Source organism: Salmo trutta, chromosome 30, assembly GCF_901001165.1.
Source record: "Salmo trutta chromosome 30, fSalTru1.1, whole genome shotgun sequence".
Lineage (NCBI taxonomy): Eukaryota > Metazoa > Chordata > Actinopteri > Salmoniformes > Salmonidae > Salmo > Salmo trutta.
The window spans coordinates 12,878,390-12,900,662 of NC_042986.1; the positions used below are offsets into that span (position 1 = coordinate 12,878,390).

At 43.7% G+C, this 22,273-nt stretch overlaps 1 protein-coding gene across 1 annotated transcript in view; it reads right to left on the bottom strand.

Moving 5' to 3' along the window:
* Positions 1–22,273, bottom strand: part of LOC115168862 (plexin-A2-like) — a 110,743-nt gene that overhangs the window by 60,329 nt on the left and 28,141 nt on the right. Inside the window, exons 9-10 of the mRNA XM_029724393.1 lie at positions 6,444–6,595; positions 1,094–1,211 (exon numbers count right to left, since the gene is read on the bottom strand). Coding sequence (XP_029580253.1) covers positions 1,094–1,211; positions 6,444–6,595 — 270 coding nt within the window. The remainder of the gene's footprint in view (positions 1–1,093; positions 1,212–6,443; positions 6,596–22,273) is intronic.

Here is a 22,273-nt window from a genome sequence, read left to right on the forward strand (position 1 = left end):
GCACTGGACCTTTTAAAAAGGCAGTCGGAAAATAACTAGTGTTTACAGTGGCCCCGCCGGGTCGCCCTGCCTGTCAACAGACAGACAGACAGACAGACAGACAGACAGACAGACAGACAGACAGACAGACAGACAGACAGACAGACAGACAGACAGACAGACAGACAGACAGACAGACAGAGAAACATCAACACAGCAAGGATGGAATCCTGAGAGACACTGACAAAACAGTCAGACTGCTCCTCAGTGCCACAGACACACTTAGAGGGACACACACACACACATACGCGCGGAGGGTGTTTGGTTGTCTACTAAATTGAAGAGAGCTTTTGTGATGTGTCCTTTTCTTTAACGGGGCTGTGATATTAGGGAATTGCAGGTAAAGTACTGTAGTACCCACGCACAGCGCTGTGATGATGTCGCAACTCCCTGAGCAGCAACATGAATTATGGGTGTCAAAAGTGTCAGTGGAGACACACAAACATCACACACACACGGTTCCTCACTCAGTGCTGTGCTAGTCAGGGGATAGGCTAAAGTGGTACTCTGAAAACAGTTCTGGTAATTACTAGCGGCTGTTAATTGTTAAGGGGTGGCTAATTGGGAGTGTGTGAATGGGAGTGTTGATTATCAGTTAGCTGCAGGCTAGCTTTAGTATGGGTGAGATACAGGTGTGGACGAAGGCATGTGTGGAGGTGTTCATTCAGGTATTCTCCTATGGTTTACTACTGTACGACAACACCTACTGTTGACAACACCTATTGTCTATTTAATCACAGCTGATTCCCTGGGCACCTCTGTGGTAATTACTGTGCTATTATGTATTTCAACATAACATACTTCAGCAAAAGGCTTCATAATTTCAGTTCCTTCGGGAGGCTTTCTATAACTTATTCTCTGGCTTACAAGACAACAATGGCGGTCGGCATGGAAGAAAGCTTAAGGAATAATTCTCTTCCTCATTCTGAAACGTTTTAATAGTCTCCAGCCAATCGTGAAGAGTTATTCGTTATTTTGCCAAGTTTCTTACTTTTTTTATTACTATTTGTATGGGAAAAATACTTATATAATATTCATGATAACACAATCTTACCACAAAAGCGTAGAGCTGGGCAGAGCGAGTCTTGAGGTCAGGTCTGCACTCCCCAACACACAGTTGGACCGGGCCAGGCTTGCTGTCTGCTGGGGCAGCATCCATCTCACACACTATCCTGGAAGTACATACAAAAACACACACAGTCAGACACACTATCCTGGAAGTACATACAAAAACACACACAGTCAGACACACTATCCTGGAAGTACATACAAAAACACACACAGTCAGACACACTATCCTGGAAGTACATACAAAAACACACACAGTCAGACACACTATCCTGGAAGTACATACAAAAACACACACAGTCAAACACTAAACTCGGGCAATAAACCAAACGACCCTATCCTGGAAGAGAACAGCACATACACAGTCAGACACACTGTCCTGGAAGGAACACACGATCCCAACGCTATCTAGCACGTCTATTCAGCATTATACAATACAGCTCAATGTCACGGAATGCAGTATTCAACACAAAGTACATACTGTACATTTTGATGTTCTTTGTCATCCATTCCCATAGAGACAGTAGTGTTCTCAGCCAGTCCCTGTTCTGACTTCACCAGGCAGGCTCTCATATATATGTTGGACTGGGAGGAAAAGTTACGAGGGTCATTATGGTCCTCTACGTTATCGATCTCATCTCGTAATGTAATCTTCTCTCTGGCTCTCTGATTGGTTTACATGACACATCCAAGGCAGGCCATTTAGAAAGGCATTGCACTGTACTCGCGCACATGACATAAAAAAACGTGAAACTTAATTGAGCTGGACACCTCGCCGCGTACAGCTTTCAGAAGCTTGCTCCTCCACCAGTCGCCACACCTCTCATAGCAGTAGCCCTATAACTTCCTGGGGAGTGGAGGGGCCTAGACATCATAAATAGCCCTCCACCGACAAGCCCCCTGCCGTGCTGATCAAGCTCCAGCGTCGCCGTAGCAACGTCAAGTATAAATCACAGTCAGGAACCCGGCCGACACCCCACGGCGGATCAATACAGCTTCATCATAAGGCGTGATCAGGTGTCTCCCTCCGCCGGCAGGTGGCCAGATCAAATGACATAATAAAACCGGGAGGCCTATTGATCGACGCTTGTGGAAAGTAATAAAGAACAAGAATCAATCATGGTGTTGAGGGAGATGAAGACAGACGGAGAGAGAGAGCCAGAGAGAAAGAGAGAAAGAGAAAATGAGAGAGATGGAGAGTAGGGTGGCCACATCATTGTTTCTCTAGCGCTTATCTCCTGAATCATAACTAATGAGGCCAAGAGAGCTCCTGGCTGGGCTGAGAGGAAGAGATTTACTCCCAGGCAGGGACCAGTGTTTCTCCTATATGCAATTGTGGCTGCCACTTCAAAACATAAATAATAATTATATACTATATAATAATAATAATAATATATATATAAATGTATTTAAAAAAAATTTGGGTGGTAAAACGTTTTCAGAGTAAACTTAAATTTTCATCACGCACACCTGTCCCCCGTTCCCACTGATTAGTACTTGTATAAGTGTGCCCTTTGGTTTCCATTGGGCTGTCAATTATTGTTCCAATGCGTGTGAGTTGGTGCGTGTGAGTACCTGTGCTGTGTGTTTTGGCTTTCGTGCCGTTGTGGATTGCGCAGATGATTATGGGTCTCGTCCCGTGTGTTAATCATTGTGCGCGTGTGATATTTATTCAAGATACTCCTCGCTCTTTTGTTTGGGTTGCTACCCTGTGTTTTGTTACGTGTTTGTTTGGTCTTCGTCCCCGTGCCTTTACACGGCATGCCGTAATTTGGGCTTAATAAAAAAAAACGATTACGCATTCCTGCGCCTGTCTCCCGACACTCTTCATACCAACGTGACACAACATGTGTACAATTGTAGGAAATTAGCTTTAAAGCTGAACATTTTCTCTCAGCACCATGACAAAATGTGTAGAATTGCAGGAAACTAGCTTGATAACAGCAAAATTGTGTCTTTGCGCTCAAGAGGGGGGCCTCTAAAATCGCGCCACTGCCATTACGGCATGTTGTAGTTACTTCACAATACTAGCCTAACTGACAGAGTGAAAAGAAGGAAGCCTGTACAGAATAAACATATTCTAAAACATGCATCCTGTTTTGCTCTCTGCAAAAAATGTGTCAAAGCAATTCACTTTTTGTTCTGAATACAAAGTGTTATGTTTGGGGCAAATTCAATACAACACATTACTGAGTACCACTCCGTATTTTCAAGCATAGTGGTGGCTGCATCATGTTATGGGTATACTTGTATTTGTTAAGGACTGGGGAGTTTTTCAGGATAAAAAAGAAACAGAATGGAGCTAAGCAGAGGCAAAATCCTAGAGGAAAACCTGGTTCAGTCTGCTTTCCTCCAGACACTGGGAGATTAAATTACCTTTCAGTAGGAAAATAACCTAGACCACAAGGCCAAGTCTAGACTGGAGTTGCTTACCAAGAAGACAGTGAATGTTCCTGAGTGGTAGAGTTACAGTTTGGACTTAAATCTACGGCAAGACCTGAAAATGGTTGCCTAGCAATGGTCAACAACCAATTTGCAGAACACAATACAGGTGTGGAAAGCTCTTACAGACTTACCCAGAAAGACTGTAAAATCACTGGCAAAGGTGCTTCTACAAAGTATTGACTCAGGGGTGTGAACACTTATGTAAATTAGATATCTGTATTTCATTTTCAAAACATTTGCTAAAATCTAAAAGCAGGTTTTCACTTTGTCATTATGGAGTATTGTGTTTAGATGGGTGAGAAACATGTAATCCATTTTGAATTCAGGCTGTAACACAACAAAACGTGGAACAAGTCAAAGGGTATGAATACTTCCTGAAAGCACTGTATATAACATGTATATGTTACAAACCAAAACTAAACAACTAAAACAAAGTTACTTTTCTCCTCCGAAGACGAGGGGGGGTGGATGGGCCAATAGTAAAAAAAGAGACTAAATAAATAAAAAGAGACAACATAAATAAAAAGAGTCTGTTGACTGGAGAACAGCTTGTGATGCAAACCACACTAGTCCGACCAAGGCAAGACTAAGGGCAGAGAACCAACAGGTTGACAATGTGTGCCAACTTCTGCTAAGTCAGGGATCCAGACCACCACGCCAACACTACCCACAACCCTACCCCTTCTTAGTCCCAGTAATACTGCTGCTGGGGACCACGGCCAGGTTTCTAATTTCCCCCTCTGACACGTTTTACACCGCAAAATAAATGAATTCACTCCAGCAGTGTCCCAATCGGATTAAACTGCTGTCAGATCGGTGCACTGCTGACAAATGGTCCCCTACAGCCAGTGTGACATGCAGCGTATTTCAATTATACACACACACAAACACACAGCCAGACCTCCCCAAACACTTACGGTGCTAAAATATAACTTTACCCCACACAACACCAACTATCCCCCAACTTAGCTACCAAAGCTATTTCAAAAGCCTCTGCCTTAATAGCAATGGCCAAAATACTTCCCTCCTGGATGTTTAGAGAATAACACATGCACAGCAAAGTGTCTAATTAACTCCTTTGAAAGTTCTCTGATTTGCCTCAGCATCGGTGCTGAGGTTTACCTGATGTGGGTGTGTACAGTAGTCGACACCGCAGCAGGACAGTGCTGCAGTGCTCCTCGGGGTTCAGAGGGAGGGCAGAAGAAGACCAGCAGAGGAATTAAGGTTAAGGACTTCACTCCACAGAGGAGTCTGTTCTGCTCTGTTCTTTTGTGTGCCAGGCTACCTTTGTCTCCGCAGGCCGCAGCTCCAACACGAAACTCACAAAACTCTCTTCTACCCCACTGACTCCAAGTCATTGTCCTTTCATTCAAATGGAGGAAGAGAGAGTGACAGAGCACTTTTTCTGTCTGTCTGCATATCCTCCTTTTGCTCTGCACTCCTCTCCACTCAGGGTCAGAATGGTAGAGTGCTGCTGTGTGCTGACAGGGAGGGTTCCATTTGAGTCAATCGTCTGAGAGGTCTCCATACACCTGTCAAGGTGAGGGCACCCATAAGCCACCACTCCATTCCACTCAGGGTCAGGATGGTAGAGTGCTGCTGTGTGCTGACAGGGAGGGTTAGAGGTCATTCACCTGAGAGGTGTACAGGACACATACACCTGTCTGTTTATGTGAAGACAGAGAGCACTGTTACAGTAGTGCTGTGACAGGAAGGGTTAAAGGTCATTCACCTGAGAGGTGTACAGGACACATACACCTGTCTGTCTATGTGAAGACAGAGAGCACTGTTACAGTAGTGCTGTGACAGGGAGGGTCTATCTACCCGTCTAGGTGAGGGCAGGGGTATCCACAATGCACTGCTCTCCTGACTCAGCCGTTCTGACTGAACTGTCTGGTCTATCTGTGGGAGGCAGCAGGAAGCCAATTATGAAACATGGGCCACGGACAATTAGTGAAGGGAGATGGGACAGGCTTAATGTGCTCTCTGCTGCACCAGGCAATTAAAACAATTAAAGAAAGGTAAACACACACAGAGGTTCTGGGACTGACGGGCTGTGTGTGTGTGTGTGTGTGTGTGTGTGTGTGTGTGTGTGTGTGTGTGTGTATTTGTATTTGTGTAAGGTGTGGGTTATCTTCCTGTACGAGAAAACAACAGGCCGAGACTGATGGCCTTGCTCCAGTCATAATTAAGAGAGTAGTCTCTCTGGTGTGTGTGTGAGAGAGAGAGTGTGTGCATGCTTGTCTGTGTGTGTGTCTGTGAGTGTCTCTGTGTATTTGTCTGTGTTTGTGTGTGCGTGCGTGTGTGTGTGTGTGTGTGTCTCTGTGGGTGTGTGCGTACGTGTCTCTCTGTGTGTGTGTGTGTGTGTGTGTGTGCGCGTACGTGTCTCTGTGTGTGTGTGTGAGTGTGTGTGTGCGTGCGTGCGTGCGTGCGCATGTGTGTGTGTGTGTGTGTGTGAGCTGCCAGCTTGTGTTAGATGGTCCAGCCTCATACAGTTGCATACAGCGCCAATGCTTGACAGTGAACACAATTAGGCCTGTGTGATGTTCATTTACTTTTACTGTGCTTTTACCTACCTCTCAGTGGTCTGAAATCTGCAGACTTAGTGACTGCATGGCTGTTGGTGGATAGTCTTAAAATGGTAAAGAACTGGGAACTGAGATCATTTGTTGTGAAGATAATATAGGGTTTCCTCTTTTTGTTCACTCTATTTCAAGGCATCTTCTGCCATTATTCCATTACTGTTCTGTGGAAACATGTTACATTCACCTAACACTGTCATTGATTAATTGGCTAGGAATGTCTACAGTTTTGAAGGTATATTTTTTAAATCCAAGGTTAGGGTTAAGGCTAGGTTCATGTGTTTGTGTGTGACCTGTGAGTTGACTTACTGTTCTGCGATGATGTAACCTTCCTCCACAGGGGAACACTTGACTCCAGCCACCTCCACGTTGTCCACCATCTCACTGAACGCCAGGCCCAGGTTCATGCCATGGATGGTCACCCTGGTACCCCCCTCTGGTGGGCCAGCTACTGGGGTCACCTGCAGAGGTCAAATGGGAGAGAGGTCAGAGGTTAAAGGAGAAACATACTTCATACTTTACACCATGGCATTCCATGGTAACGTGGTATTCCCTGACAATCTAAAGGTTTTGACAATGACGTTCATAATATGGTATTGTATATCTCTAAGCTTTCCATCTCGTAAGATGGATATTGCGAGAGACCCTCCTTTACTGTATGTAGCTGGTCATAGGGGGTCTGAGCAGAAATTAAAAGCTTTTTCAACCTCTGACCCCAACCACCCGTGTCAGAAAACAGGCATGATGTCATCACACCAGAGCCCACCTAACAGAGAGGACTAATGGAACCAGCATTATTACTCCTAGAAGGATGATGTCATCGTTCACTTCACTTCACACAACACACAAACATAACCCTCCCACATAGACCTTAACTACCAGCACAATCTTCTAATATACTGTATACCTGTACACTCTATATACGTTATGTATTAATAAAGCCAATGAAAATAATTTGGCCAAACACAAAAACCTGGAGGGTGAATTAACATTCTGGATACCTGCCTAGTCCCCTGATCTGCTGCTGCTGTTGCCATGGGTGATCAATCTAACAAGAGACCATATTAGTGCTCAGTGCAGCCCACCTTGTAATAAAATGCAATATGGCTGCCCAGCATGACCTTGGCTCTGGGTGGCATGCTGCCTTCTGTGCTGCACAGCCCCTCAGTGGCTAGGAGCTGGCTGCTGTCCAGAGGAGAGGAGTGTGTGTGTGTGAGGAGGAGGAGAGAAACAAAGAGGGAAGAGAAGAGAGGAGCAGGAGGAGGGGACACACAAACACACACACACACACACACACACACACACAATACCATCTCCATGTGTGAAGTCACAGCCTCTATGTAAACAATCAATATGCCATTACTGGGCACGCATGTGGAAGTAAAACCAACAAGAGCATCCAGCATTATAAACCGGTGCCCGCTTTCTGATCCGCATTCACCCCTGCCACGTGAGAGTGGCTAGCGGTGGGTCTCTCTCTCTCTCTACCTTCCTGTGTCTGTGTGTGCCCACTTGTGCGTTGTCCTAACCCAGTGGGACATCTGCATTGTAATCTAGATTTTGTGGACATTAATTGCTCTGGATGTAACGTAAGTGTGTCACTGCACTGCCTGAGGGTCTGAATACATCAATGTTTTAGTGCTACTTGGGCATGCAGGGTACAGGGGGAAACACAGTGGAGAGAGGAGGAGGCCTGGCTAAATATATCCATGTCAGACCATGGCTGGAACAATCCCAAACAACTTAGGGATAGTTACATAAGAAATGGGGGAGGTTTAATGCCCCAGAGAGAGGAGAGAGAGAGATGAGTAGAATAATAGTTCTGTGTGCCACTCTAGAAGGTGTGGCAGCCATAGGGGAAGTACAGCATGATAGATGATGTATGGTCGGTGCAGTATCTCTAGTGAAAGCGTGTGAGACGCTCTCCTAGCCAGAAGCTGGAGTATAACTCTTCTGATGACAGGCCGGACATGGGATATAACTTGAATAACTTGAATCCATTCATGAAGCCCATATCACTGAGCTACCATTGGCAGAAAGAGGCTTGATTAATCAGATGAGTATAAATATCACTTTGTTTGGCACTACATCAAAGTTATCAAAGACTCCCCCTCAAAGACTTGGAGAGCAGAGACGCTCCGTGTCTGACCCTGGCTCGATCTGAGTGGCAGATGAACAATTGGACGACGCCCACAGAAGTCCCTAAGAACTGATTCCAGACTCGTGGTTACATGGTGACACGCTAATCAACTCCTAATGAACAAAGACAGACTGGGATTGGGCTCATCAGCAGGAATGCAGTGTGTGCCTGCGTGTGTGTGTCTCAGTGTGTGTTTGTGTGTGTGTGTGTGTGTGTGTGTGTATATGTGTGTGTGTGTGTGTGTGTGTGTGTGTGTGTGTGTGTGTGTGAGCGAGCAGCTTTCTACTTATGCTACATCCTCCTCTCCTCTCTCGTCTCCTCTCAGGCTAAGTGACACACTACTCCACTTCAGGCGCCCACCGCCCGCCCGCCTGCCCGCCTGCCTGTTTGTCTTAACACTAAACACTGACTCTCTACTCTCTCAGCCCTAGCCAGGCAAGAGAGGATTGCTCATTGGGCATGCACGCACCTCCTGCTGCCGACAGCCCCCCCCCCCCAGCTCCACGCTCCCTGTGTAATCCTTTTAAGAGGAGCTCTGCTGCCCGCACGGCTTTGTCACACTGTGTCAATGGATGGTAATTTCAAGAAAACAGCCAGCCAGCTCACACATGCCCACTTCCTCTCCCTTAGATACAGCTCCAGGGATGTGAAGGGTGGACCGGTGGGGGGGGGTACAAATGGCCATTTCCTAACACATGCCACTGGATTTGGGATTGGGAAGGATGAGAAAGGAGTACGGGGGGGGGGAGATGACTGAATGAAAGGAAGAGATGGAGAAGTGTAGAGGGGTGAGAAGGAGAAGGATACAGGGGGGTGAGAAGGAGAAGTGTAGAGGGGGTGAGAAGGAGAAGTGTAGAGGGGGTGAGAAGGAGAAGTGTAGAGGGGTGAGAAGGAGAAGGATACAGGGGGGTGAGAAGGAGAAGTGTAGAGGGGGTGAGAAGGAGAAGGATACAGGGGGGTGAGAAGGAGAAGTGTAGAGGGGGTGAGAAGGAGAAGTGTAGAGGGGGTGAGAAGGAGAAGTGTAGAGGGGGTGAGAAGGAGAAGGATACAGGGGGGTGAGAAGGAGAAGTGTAGAGGGGGTGAGAAGGAGAAGTGTAGAGGGGGTGAGAAGGAGAAGGATACAGGGGGGTGAGAAGGAGAAGGATACAGGGGGGTGAGAAGGAGAAGTGTAGAGGGGGTGAGAAGGAGAAGTGTAGAGGGGGTGAGAAGGAGAAGGATACAGGGGGGTGAGAAGGAGAAGTGTAGAGGGGGTGAGAAGGAGAAGTGTAGAGGGGGTGAGAAGGAGAAGGATACAGGGGGGTGAGAAGGAGAAGTGTAGAGGGGGTGAGAAGGAGAAGTGTAGAGGGGGAGAGAAGGAGAAGGATACAGGGGGGTGAGAAGGAGAAGTGTAGAGGGGGAGAGAAGGAGAAGGATACAGGGGGGTGAGAAGGAGAAGTGTAGAGGGGGTGAGAAGGAGAAGTGTAGAGGGGGAGAGAAGGAGAAGGATACAGGGGGGTGAGAAGAAGAAGTGTAGAGGGGGTGAGAAGGAGAAGGATACAGGGGGGTGAGAAGGAGAAGTGTAGAGGGGGTGAGAAGAAGAAGTGTAGAGTGGGTGAGAAGCAGAAGGATACAGGGGGGTGAGAAGGAGAAGTGTAGAGGGGGTGAGAAGGAGAAGTGTAGAGGGGGTGAGAAGGAGAAGGATACAGGGGGGTGAGAAGAAGAAGTGTAGAGGGGGTGAGAAGGAGAAGGATACAGGGGGGTGAGAAGAAGAAGTGTAGAGGGGGTGAGAAGGAGAAGGATACAGGGGGGTGAGAAGGAGAAGTGTAGAGGGGGTGAGAAGGAGAAGGATACAGGGGGGTGAGAAGAAGAAGTGTAGAGGGGGTGAGAAGGAGAAGGATACAGGGGGGTGAGAAGAAGAAGTGTAGAGGGGGTGAGAAGGAGAAGGATACAGGGGGGTGAGAAGTGAGAAGGAGAAGTGTAGAGGGGGTGAGAAGGAGAAGGGTAGAGGGGGGTGAGAAGGACAAGTGTAGAGGGTGGTGAGAAGGGTACAGGTGGGTGAGAAGAAGTGTAGAGGGAATGAGAATACGTTTTTTTTTTTTTTTTGTAATTTTACTAGGATCCTAATTAGCTGTTGCAAAAGCCGCAGCTACACTTCCTGAGGTCCACACAGAACATGATTTGGATTTGGGGACGATGAAAAGACCCCTGGTGGCATGTCTGGTGGGGTAAGTTTGTGTGTCAGAGCTGTGCATAAGTTGACTATGCAAACAATTTAGAATTTTCAACACATTAATGTTTCTTATAAAAAGAAGTGATGCAGTCAGTCTCTCCTCAACTCTTTGCCAAGAGAGACTGGCATGAACAGTATTTACAATACCTGTCACGCCCTGACCCTAGTAAGATGTCATTTTCTATAGTAGAGTAGGTCAGGGCATGACAGGGGGTGTTTTGGGTTTTTCTATATTTTCTATTTCTATGTTTGAGTTCTAGTTTTTCTATTTCTATGTTGGGATTGTTTGGGTTGATCTCTAATTGGAGGCAGCTGATCCTCGTTGCCTCTGATTAGAGAACATATTTAAGTAGGGGTTTTTCTTCCTGGGTTTTGTGGGTAGTTGTTTTCTGTTTAGTGTATGTCACCTGATGGAACTGTTGTCGGTTGTTTTGTTTAAGTATATTCATTAAAAGTAAATATGAGCACTTCACATGCCGCACCTTGGTCTCCTTTAGACGACCCACGTTACAATACCATTCAAAAGTTTGGGGTCAAAAGTTTGTACCAGATCTTCAGTTTCTTGGCAATTTCTCGCATGGAATAGCCTTCATTTCTCAGAACAAGAATACATTGACGAGTTTCAGAAGAAAGTTAATTGTTTCTGCCCATTTTGAGCCTGTAATCGAACCGACAAATGCTGATGCTCCAGATACTCAACTAGTCTAAAGGACAGTTTTATTGCTTCTTTAATCAGAACAACAGTTTTCAGCTGTGCTAACATAATTGCAAAATGGCTTTCTAATGATCAATTAGCCTTTTAAAATGATAAACTTGGATTAGCTAACACAACGTGCCATTGGAACACAGGAGTGATGGTTGCTGCTAATGGGCCTCTGTATGCCTATGTAGACATTCCATAAAAAATATGCCATTTCCAGCTACAATAGTCATTTACAGCATCAACAATGTCGACATTGTATTATTTGCTTTTCTTTCAAAAACAAGGACATTTCTAAGTGACCCCAAACTTTTGAATGGTAGTGTATATGGACACACAGGCAATGTTTAATGCCAGTGGCATGTCATTGGTAAAAATATAAAAAAGTAGAGGGCCTAGAGAACTGCCCTGCAGTACACCACACCCAACATTAGAGAAGCTTCCATTAAAGAAAACCCTCTGAGTTATATTAGATAGCTTTGACTCCACGTTATGGCAGCGGTTGAAAATCCAGAAAACATATGTTCTCCCAACAACAAGTTACAGTCAATAATATCAAAGGCATCACTGAAATCTAACAGTACAGCTCCCACAATCTTCTAATTATCAATTTCTTTCAACCAATCATCAGTCATTTGTGTCAGTGCAGTACATGTTGAGGGTCCTTTTCTATAAGCACGCTGAAAGTCTTTTGTAAATTTGTTTACAGAGAAATAGCATTGTATTTGTTCAAAAACATTTTCCAACAGTTTGCTAAGAGCGGGAAATGTTGGCATTTCCTGCTTAAGTTTTCCCACTTTGCCAACGAAGTAATCATTAAAATAATTGGCAACATGAAATGGTTTTATGTTGAAGAAGCCATCTGATTCGATTAAAGATGGAGTTGAATTTGTCTTTCTGCCCATAATTTTATTTAAAGTACATGTTTTTCCATCATTCTTTATATCATTGATCTTGGCTTCATAATACAGTTAGTTTCTTCTTCTTTTTGTTGAGTTTAGTCACACCATTTCTCAATTTGCAGAAAGTCAGATGTGCAGCCAGACTTATTAGCCACTCTGTCACGGATTCCCCCGGTACTGCTGCTCATTCCGTGCACCAGTTTCGGAGGTCTACGTCACCGGCCTCTAGGCGTCACTGAACTGTTTCATTATGCACACCTGGTTCCCATTCCCCCTGATTAGTAATTGTATATATGTGCCCTCTGTTCACCATTGTTTTGTCGGTTATTATTCCCATGTCCGTTGGTCTTGTGAATACCTGTGCTTTGTGGTTTCGGCTTTTGTGCTGAGTGTATTGTGTACTCGTTATTACGGGTCACGTCCCGTGTATTGTTGTGCACTTATTATTACAGGTCTCATCCCATGTATTGTTATTACGGGTCACGTCCCGTGTATTGTTGTGCACTTATTATTACAGGTCTCATCCCATGTATTTATTAGAGGTTTACCTTGCTCTTTTGTTTGGGTTACATCCCTGTGTTTTTGAATACGAGTTTGTTTTGGGCTTCGTCCCCATGTCTTTCATGGCATGTTGTATTTTTGGGTGGAGTATTAAAACCCCTTATTACATATTCCTGCGCCTGACTCCAATCCTTTATACAACGTGACACACTCCTTTTGCCTCATCTCTTTCAACAATACAGTTTTTCAATTCCTCATCAATCCATGGAGCCTTAACAGTTCTAACAGTCAGTTTCTTAACAGGTGCATGTTTATCAATTATTGGAAGAAGCAATTTCATAAATGCATCAAGTGCAGCGTCTGGATGCTCCTTGTTAATCACATCAGACTAACAAATATTTGAATCATCATTCACATTAGAGTCACCGCTAAATCTTTTGAATGATTGTCAAGGGTGTGTACGGGAGGCGAAGTCAGGTGCAGGAGAGCAGAGTGTAGTGAACAGGCGCACTTTAATTCCGTTCCACAAAATACAGCACATAAAAACAATAACGTGCCAAAAACATGGAACATGGCAAAAGTAAAGCGCCCAACAATAATCCACATCACAAACAAACAATTACACACAAAGACATGGAGGGGAACAGAGGACTATATACATGCAGTAATTATGGAATGAAAACCAGGTGTGTAATGGAACAAGACAAAACCAATAGACATATGAAAAATGGAGCGGCGATGGCTAGAAAGCCGGTGACGTCGATCACCGAACGAACAAGGAGAGGATCCGACTTCGGTGGAAGTCGTGACAATGATACACTATTTCAGAACCTTGTTTCTTCTAGATATAGCCACTATATTGTGATCACTGCATCCAATGGGTACGGATCCAGAACAAAGTTCTACAGTATTAGAAAAAATGTTATCAATACATGAAGATGATCTTGTTTCTGTAGTGTTTGTAAACAACCTGGTAGGTTGATTAATAACCTGAACCAGATTACAGGCCTGGTAACAGTGAGAAGCTTCCTCTTGAGCAGACAGCTTGATGAAAACCAGTCAATACTCAGTTCCCCAAGAAAGAAGACCTCTCTGTTTACATCACATACACTATCAAGCATTTCACACATATTATTTAGATACTGACTGTTAGCACTTGGTGGCCTATAGGAACAACCCAAAAGAATAGGCTTTAGATGAGGCAGGTGAACCTGCAGCCACAATACTTCAATAAGATTAGGCATCTTTTCTAAGCGTTACTGGGATATGGCTCTGAATATACAGTGACAAGAAAAAGTAGGTGAACCCTTTGGAATTACCTGGATTTCTGCATACATTTGTCATAAAATTTGATCTGATCTTCATCTAAGTCACAACAATAGACAAACAGTCTACTTAAACTAATAAAACACAAACAATTATACATTTTCATGTCTTTATTGAACACACAATGTAAACATTGACAGTGCAGGGTGGAAAAAGTATGTAAACCCTTGGATTTAATAACTGGTTGATCCTCATTTGGCAGCAATAACCTCAACCAAACGTTTTCTGTAGTTACGGATCAGACCGGTCAGATCAGGACGAATTTTGGACCATTCCTCTTTACAAAATTGTTTCAGTTCAGCCATTTTCTTGGGATGTCTGGTGTGAACCGCTCTCTTGAGGTCATGCCACAGCATCTCAATCTGGTTGAGGTCAGGACTCTGACTGGGCCACTCCAGAAGGTGTATTTTCTTCTGTTGAAGCCATTCTGTTGTTGATTTACTTATGTGTTTTGGGTTGTTGTCCTGTTGCATCACCCAACTTCTGTTGAGGTTCAATTGGCGGACAGATAGCCTTACAAAATGTCTTGATAAACTTGGTAATTAGTTTTTCCGTCGATGATAGCAAGCTGTCCAGGTCCTGAGTCAGGAAAGCAGCCCCAAACCATGATACCCCCTCCACCATACTTTACAGTTGGGATGAGGTTGATGTTGCTGTGCCTTTTTTTCTCCGCACATAGTGTTGTGTGTTTTTTCCAAACGACTCAACTTTAGTTTTATCTGTCCACAGAATATTTCGCCAGCAATGGTTTTTTTGGACAGCAGTGGCTTCATCCGTGGTGTCCACGCATGAACACCATTCTAGTTTATGGTTTTACGTATCGTAGAGTCACCAACAGAGATGTTAGCATGTTCCAGAGATTTCTGTAAGTCTTTAGCTGACACTCTAGGATTCTTCTTAACCTCATTGAGCATTCTGCTCTGTGCTCTTGCAGTCATCTTTGCAGGACGGCCACTCCTATGGAGAGGAGCAACAGTGCTGAACTTTCTCCATTTATAGACAATTTGTCTTTCCGTGGACTGATGAACATCAAGGCTTTTAGAGATACTTTTGTAACCCTTTCCAGCTTTATGCAAGTCAACAATTCTTAATCTCAGGTCTTCTGCGATCTCTTTTGTTCGAGGCATGGTTCACATCAGGCAACGCTTCTTGTGAATAGCAAACTCACATTTTGTGAGTGTTTTTTATAGGGCAGGGCAGCTCTAATCAACATCTCCAATCTCGTCTCATTGATTGGACTCCAGGTTAGCTGACTCCTGACTCCAATTAGCTTTTGGAGAAATCATTAGACTAGGGGTTCACATACTTTTTCCAACCTACACTGTGAATGTTTAAATGACACTTTCCAATATAGAAAAATACAATAATTTGTGTGTTATTAGTTTAAGCACACTGTGTTTGTCTATTGTTGTGACTTAGATGAAGATCAGATCAAATTTTACGACCAATTTATGCAGAAATCCAGGTAACTCCAAAGGGTTCACATACATTTTCTTGCCACTGTATGTGACTCGTGTCAGGAAAAGAGGAGTGTGTCGCGCGTCACTACTTCACAGGGGAGCCATTTGAACATAAACTTTTTTTGGTAGAAATGCCTTCTGGAATATGTGAACTTTTATATGCCTTAATATCAAACTTGAGTACGGATGGGTCTACCATGTAGCACGATCCTGTCCATAACATGAGCTGGTCAGTATGTGTAGTTAATTCTTTCTAACGCAGCTTTTTGGGAAAAAATCACGTAGTAGAACTCCATAAGTGTTGCTCTCCACTTTCTGGAAGACTGAGTTTTGAAATCAGTGGAATTAGAGTATGATAGCTAAAGAGGTGGAGAACATTCTGGCGTTTGCAGACGGAGTTGAAAAGAGAACACACAGAAGGCTGTTGTATAAAACACCTGTCTCCGGATTACATCTTCAAACTAAGGCACCATGGCATCCGTGACAGAGAGGGAGAAGCGTCCATCCATGTATATGGGTAAGAGAGTCTAGCTAGCAACATTTTCAGATATTACACATTTCTAATTTTGTCAGAAAGTCGTTTTCATTTCAAGTTAAAGTGTATTGTTAGCTAGCTAGCTAATGTTAGCTGGCTGGCTGACTAGCTAACGTTACGTGTATGATCTGTGTAGTTATATTATTCGTATCTCAGAGACATTTGCATTGCTAGTTATAACCTAATGTTAGCTAGCTAACATTGATCTGGGTTGATTTGCTACCTGCAGATTCATGCAGGGTAGTAACGTAATGAGTTGTAATTATGGTTAGCTGTTTAGCTAGCTAGCTACATGTCTAAACAAAAAGACTCCACTATGCAAGTAACAATTTCAAAAGAATGTTCATGTCACTGTGACAACAAAATTCGCTCTGGAAGTATGCTCCGATTTCAGAGCACTCTCGTCTCAGTTTGCCAGAGCAAAAAACATTGGCAAAAAAGTGTAATTAAATTGTTGCTAGCAGCACAGATGCAGTCACTAACACTCTGGATAACATAAAACCAGCCTAACCAGCTCTGCTAGGGCAAGGACAAATGGTCAGAGTGAGCTGTTCTCTCATTTGTGTCTGGAAGTAGCTAGCAAGCTAGCCAACATTAGCCAGTTAGCTTGGGTGCTTGACTACTGCTGTTAGTTCAGAATGCTTCGATCAACCCTACTCTTCAGCCAGAGCGTTAAGTGCTAGGTAGTAAACAAACTTTTCCAATAGAACACTTTTTTCAGACACTTTCCAAACCAACAAACCAAGCGTTGCCTCATTCCGCGTTCAACAAGAAGTGACGTTCTGGTGACATGATAATCCCTCATGATAAGAAGTGTAGAGGGGGGTGTGATTGACCTACATTCTTTCTAGTCTAATCTGTTAAGAGAACCTTAGAGAAAAAGGGAACTCTCTTTAGTAGATAATCAACAGCCAGTGGAGACGACACTGAACCAGAGAGGAGAGAGAGAAGAGAGGAGGAGGGGAATGGCCAACATGATACTCCAATAGTACTAGTGAACCATAGTGGCAGAATACCTGACCACTGTGACAAGATTAAGGAAATCTTTGACTATGTACAGACTCAGTGAGCATAGCTTTGCTATTGAGAAAGGCCGCCGTAGGCAGACCTGGCTCTCAAGAGAAGACAGGCTATGTGCACACTGCACACAAAATGAGGTGGAAATTGAGCTGCACTTCTTAACCTCCTGACAAATGTATGACCATATTAGAGACACATATTTCCCTCAGATTTCCCTCAGACTCACAAAGACTTTGAAAACAAATCCAATTTTGATGAACTCCCATATCTACTAGGTGAAATACCACAGTGTGCCATCACAGCAGCAAGATTTGTGACCTGTTGCCACAAGAAAAAGGCAACCAGTGAAGAACAAACACCATTGTAAATACAACTCACATTTATGTTTATTTATTTACCCTTTTGTACTTTAACTATTTGCACATCGTTACAACACTTTATATAGACATATTATGACATTTGAAATGTGTTTATTCTTTTGGAACTTTTGTGAGTAATGTTTGCTGTATTTTTATTGTTTATTTCACACTTCACTTGCTTTGGCAATGTTAACATGTGTTTCCCATGCCAATAAAGCCCTTACATTGAGAGAGAGAGAGAGAGAGAGAGAGAGAGAGAGAGAGAGGATAAGAGAAGACAGAGAAGAGGAGGGGGATGGCCAACACGATACCCTAACAGTACTAGAGAACCATAGAGAGAGAGAGAGTAGAAAAGAGAAGAGAGAAGAGACAGAGCAGAAGACGAGGATTGGCCAGTATGAACAGCCTAGCATTGCTAAGCGCCATGTTTATATATTTAGCTGAAGTAATGGTGGGGAAAGTGATGCTCATCTACTCTATGCTAAACCCAATAGAGGCTGTGGAAAAGCAACCTGTGCTAGCTTTGGGGGGAGATAGAAAAGAAAGTCTGAAACTCAATGGCATTCTACATTCTACTGACAGACAGAGAGACGAGAGAGAGAGGAAGGCTTTGAGCTGTGTTGTGCCATATTATAATGGCAGACATCACTCTGTACTCTTCATGTGAACAGGCCTTAATGTAGGCTCCACTAGTGCTCTCTCTCTTTCTCTCCGGGCTTTCCCCTTCCTCAGACAACAGCTGTTTCTGATTACATTTAAACTAAGAAGCCTGAGTTTAAAAAAAAGAAAAGTCAAAGTGAAAGCATGTTAGAACTGTTGCCTCTGAAGCTGCTATCAATATGAGCGTGTGTAGCATCTGAATCGCTGTGGGTAGATCCACTCCCGGTGTTTTAAACGGCACATCTTGCACCCAGACCTCAGAGCTGTCTTTGGGTCTTTGAGGGTAGTTCAGGCATGTCAAATTTCATTGTGACTAGCAGTTAATGTGCTTTCTAAAAACCCACTTATCACTGCTTTCCCCGTGAACAAACTACACATTAAATACTTTATAGGCTCTTAAATGTCTTGTCGCCTGCCGAGAGATACAGACGGGGATGAAGGGGACAGGAGAGAAATACTGGAAGCAGGAGAGGAATGAAGAAAGGAAGGGAGACAAACATACACACCTGGGAGGTATACTGCTGTGTGGTGGGGAGGGGGGCACCATAGCCTCCATGAGGGCACCGTGACTTATCCAACAGTGTTTTCATTCCAGACCTCTCTACCCCCTGTTCAGAACACTGTGTGTGTGTGTGTGTGTGTGTGTGTGTGTGTGTGTGTGTGTGTGTGTGTGTGTGTGTGTGTGTGTGTGTGTGTGTGTGTGTTTCCATATCTGTGCTTGTGTGTGTGTTTGTTAGGCTATAGATGCCTCGGTTGGTTGAACAACGATTTGTAGTGCTGTTAGAATAATTTGTATGTGTTAGGAAAATGACTTAACTGTTCCACTCTGTTATTATAGAATAGGGAGATATGTTTAAGAATAATGGGAAGATAAAATCAGGATATGGGGAGATCGGTTATTGTAAAACTTTGAGTTTATATTCTTTAGTAGGGATGTAAACTGAGTGAAGTTGTAGATTAGGTAAAAGAAAAACATTGGAGAGGTTTCAAACCAAGAGGGTCATAAAGGGGGAAGGGAGGTGAAAGCCTTGAAGAATGTGGCAAGTTTTTATGGTTCTTTGTGGTGAGTGGAAAAGTACTGGTTGTTTGAGAAGGAAGTGGTCTAAAGATAAGAATATGTTTGTATTATAAAAGGACTGAGTCCTAATTTTTGACTTTAGAACGTTCTCTGAATAAACTGTACAGATCTTTTGCAGAAAGCTGAGTCCTTGCCTAATTATTATTAACCCAGTGTCTTACAAACCTTGGGGATTAGTCAAGGCTTATTGATTGTTAATTATTATCATTGGGATTCGAAAGTTCCCATAACAAGTGCCTGCCATTGGCTGGGTCTAAATGAACCGTTGGAACACAGCGGTATTTCAGGGCCGGGTGAGAGAGAGAGAAGGACTTTGTTTGCCGTGGTCTACTGTTTACTGGGTGACAGTCAGTCCCATCCTCCCTCTGGTGGTAAAACAGGCCACTGCTCTATACTGTATACGGGCTTTACATGAAGCCTTTACATTTCACATTGTTATGCAATGATGATTTACTAATGAGCTTGAACTAGAGATTAGCTGCAGTACTGTAGACCGCTCTTCAGCTAAGGTGTTAAGACTACAGTTACAGTACTATAGTGTATCCAGCCACTACAGGAAGCTGTAGTCTCTCTATTCTCTCCAGCGTATATAGGAGCCATACAGTCCAGCCCAGAGAGAGTTCCTCCTTCCCATGATGCCTTTCAAGTCCTCTAATCCCCAGCTTCATTTGATGCTGTTCCCTCTGCTGTTAGAGGAGGCTTATATCTGTTCAATATTAATACTGTGCCGGGAGAGGGGGGGGGGCACGGTACTTAATAGAAATATAAATTATTCACAAGGAGCGTCTTCTGGTAGGCACATAGACTAGTATCGATGTATGTACACAAATCAGATCATGATTGGGGCTTTGTTGCATACAATCAAAACAAAATGTATTCATAAATTCTGCCCGTGAGGGAAAGGGTATAGTCTTTTTGAAGAAATTCTCATTATTGGGAGAGGAAAGGGGTTGGGGGAAGAGAGATAAGAACAAATGAATGCAGAGTAAACCAGGAGGGGTAATAAATATACGCTCAACAAGTGCCAAATGTTGCTTGCTAGTTGGTGTTTTTGCCTCTGGAGTTGTACTGCGTGTGTGTGTGTGTGTGTGTGTGTGTGTGTGTGTGTGTGTGTGTGTGTGTGTGTGTGTGTGTGTGTCTGTGTGTGTGTGTGTGTGTGTGTGTGTGTGTGTGTGTGTGTGTGTGTGTGTGTGTGTGTGTGTGTGTGTGTGTGTTCGTGTACACAGTATGTGTGTGTGTCCCCAACTCCAGTGAAAAGTACAAATCAATGCGGTATGGGCTCCCAGTGGCAGCTCTGCTGTATAACAGGGCTGAGCTCTGACACCCCACAGGGGCTCTCCTCCCCTTTCATCTACTTGGCATCCTCTTCTTCCTCTGACTTCATTTCTCTCCCTCCTACCTCACCTCTCAACTTTACTTTCCACTCACTCTCTCTCTCTCTCAATTCAATAAAAGGGGCTTTATTGGCATGGGAAACATGTTTACATTGCCAAAGCAAGTGAAATAGACAATAAGCAAAAGTCTAAATAAACTATATAAAAAATGAAGAGTAAACATTACACTCAAAAAGGTTACAAAGGAATAGAGACATTTCAAATGTTATATTATGTCATATTGTATATATACAGTTTTGTAACGATGTACACAAGTACAATATAAGCTTATTTACAATGGTGTTCTTCACTGGTGGTAATTCGCCCAGTAGATATGGGAGTTTATCAAAATTGAAGATGTTTTCTAATTCTTTGTGGGTCTTTATTTATTTTACCAGGTAAGTTGACTGAGAACACATTCTCATTTACAGCAAAGACCTGGGGAATAATTTCAGGGGAGAGGAGGGGGGATGAATGAGCCAATTGTAAGCTGGGGATGAGGGAAATATGTGTCTCTAATATGGTCATACATTTGGAAGGAGTTTAGGAAGTGCAGCTCCGTTTCCACCTCATTTTGTGGGCAGTGTGCACATAGCCTGTCTCCTCTTGAGAGCCAGGTCTGCCTACTGCAGCCTCTCTCAATAGCAAGGCTATGCTCACTGAGTCTGTACATAGTCAAAGCTTTGGCTCAGTCACAGTGGTCAGGTATTCTGCCACTGTGTACTCTCTGTTTAGGTCCAAATAGCATTCTAGCTTGCTTGTTTTTTTGTTAATTCTTTCCAATGTGTCAAGTAATTATCTTTTTGTTTTCTCATGAGTTGGGTCAGATTGTGTTGCTTTCCTGGGGATGTGTGCTTGTGAACAGAGCCCCAGGACCAGTTTGCTTAGGGGACTATTTTCCAGGTTCATCTCTCTGTAGGTGATGGCTTTACATTTACATTATAGTGATTTAGCAGACGCTCTTATCCAGAGCGACTTACAGTAGTGAATAATTACATTTCATACATTTTTTCTCCGTACTGGCCCCCCATGGGAATCAAACCCACAACCCTGGCGTTGCAAACACCATGCTCTACCAACTGAGCCACACGAGACCTGCTTTGTTATGGAAGGTTTGGGTATTCCTTCCTTTTAGGTGGTTGTAGAATTGACCGTCTCTTTTCTGGATTTTGATACTTAGCGTTACCTGTGGCAGGGCCAGGTGAGAGATGTTTAGGCTGAGGTATGTATAATTTTTGGTGTGATCTAGGGCAACGGTGTCTAGATGGAATTTGTATTTGTGGTCCTGGCAACAGAAGGTTTTTGGAACACCATTATTTTTGTCTTACTGAGATTTACTGTCAAGGCCCAGGTTTGACAGAATCTATGCAGAAAATCTAGGTGCTACTGTAGGCCCTCATTGGTTGGGGACAGAAGCAGTAACTCATCAGCAAATAGTAGACATTTGACTTCAAGTTCTAGTAGGGTGAGGCCGGGAATTGCAGACTGTTCTAGTGCCCTCGCCAATTTGTTGATACATTGCACTCGGAAAGTATTCAGACCCTTTGACTTTCTCCACTTTTTGTTACATTACAGCCTTACTCTAAAATTGATTAAATCGTTTTTTCCCCCTCATCAATGTACACACAATACCCCATTATGACAAAGCAAAAACAGGTTTTTAGACATTTTTGCTAGTTTATATTTTAAAAAAAACCTGAAATATTACATTTACATAAGTATTCAGACTCTTTACTCAGTACTTTGTTGAAGTACATTCGGCAGCGATTACATCCTCGAGTCTTCTTGGGTAGGATGCTACAAGCTTGGCACACCTGTAATTGGGGAGTTTCTCCCATACTTCTCTGCAGATCCTCTCAAGCTCCGTCAGGTTGGA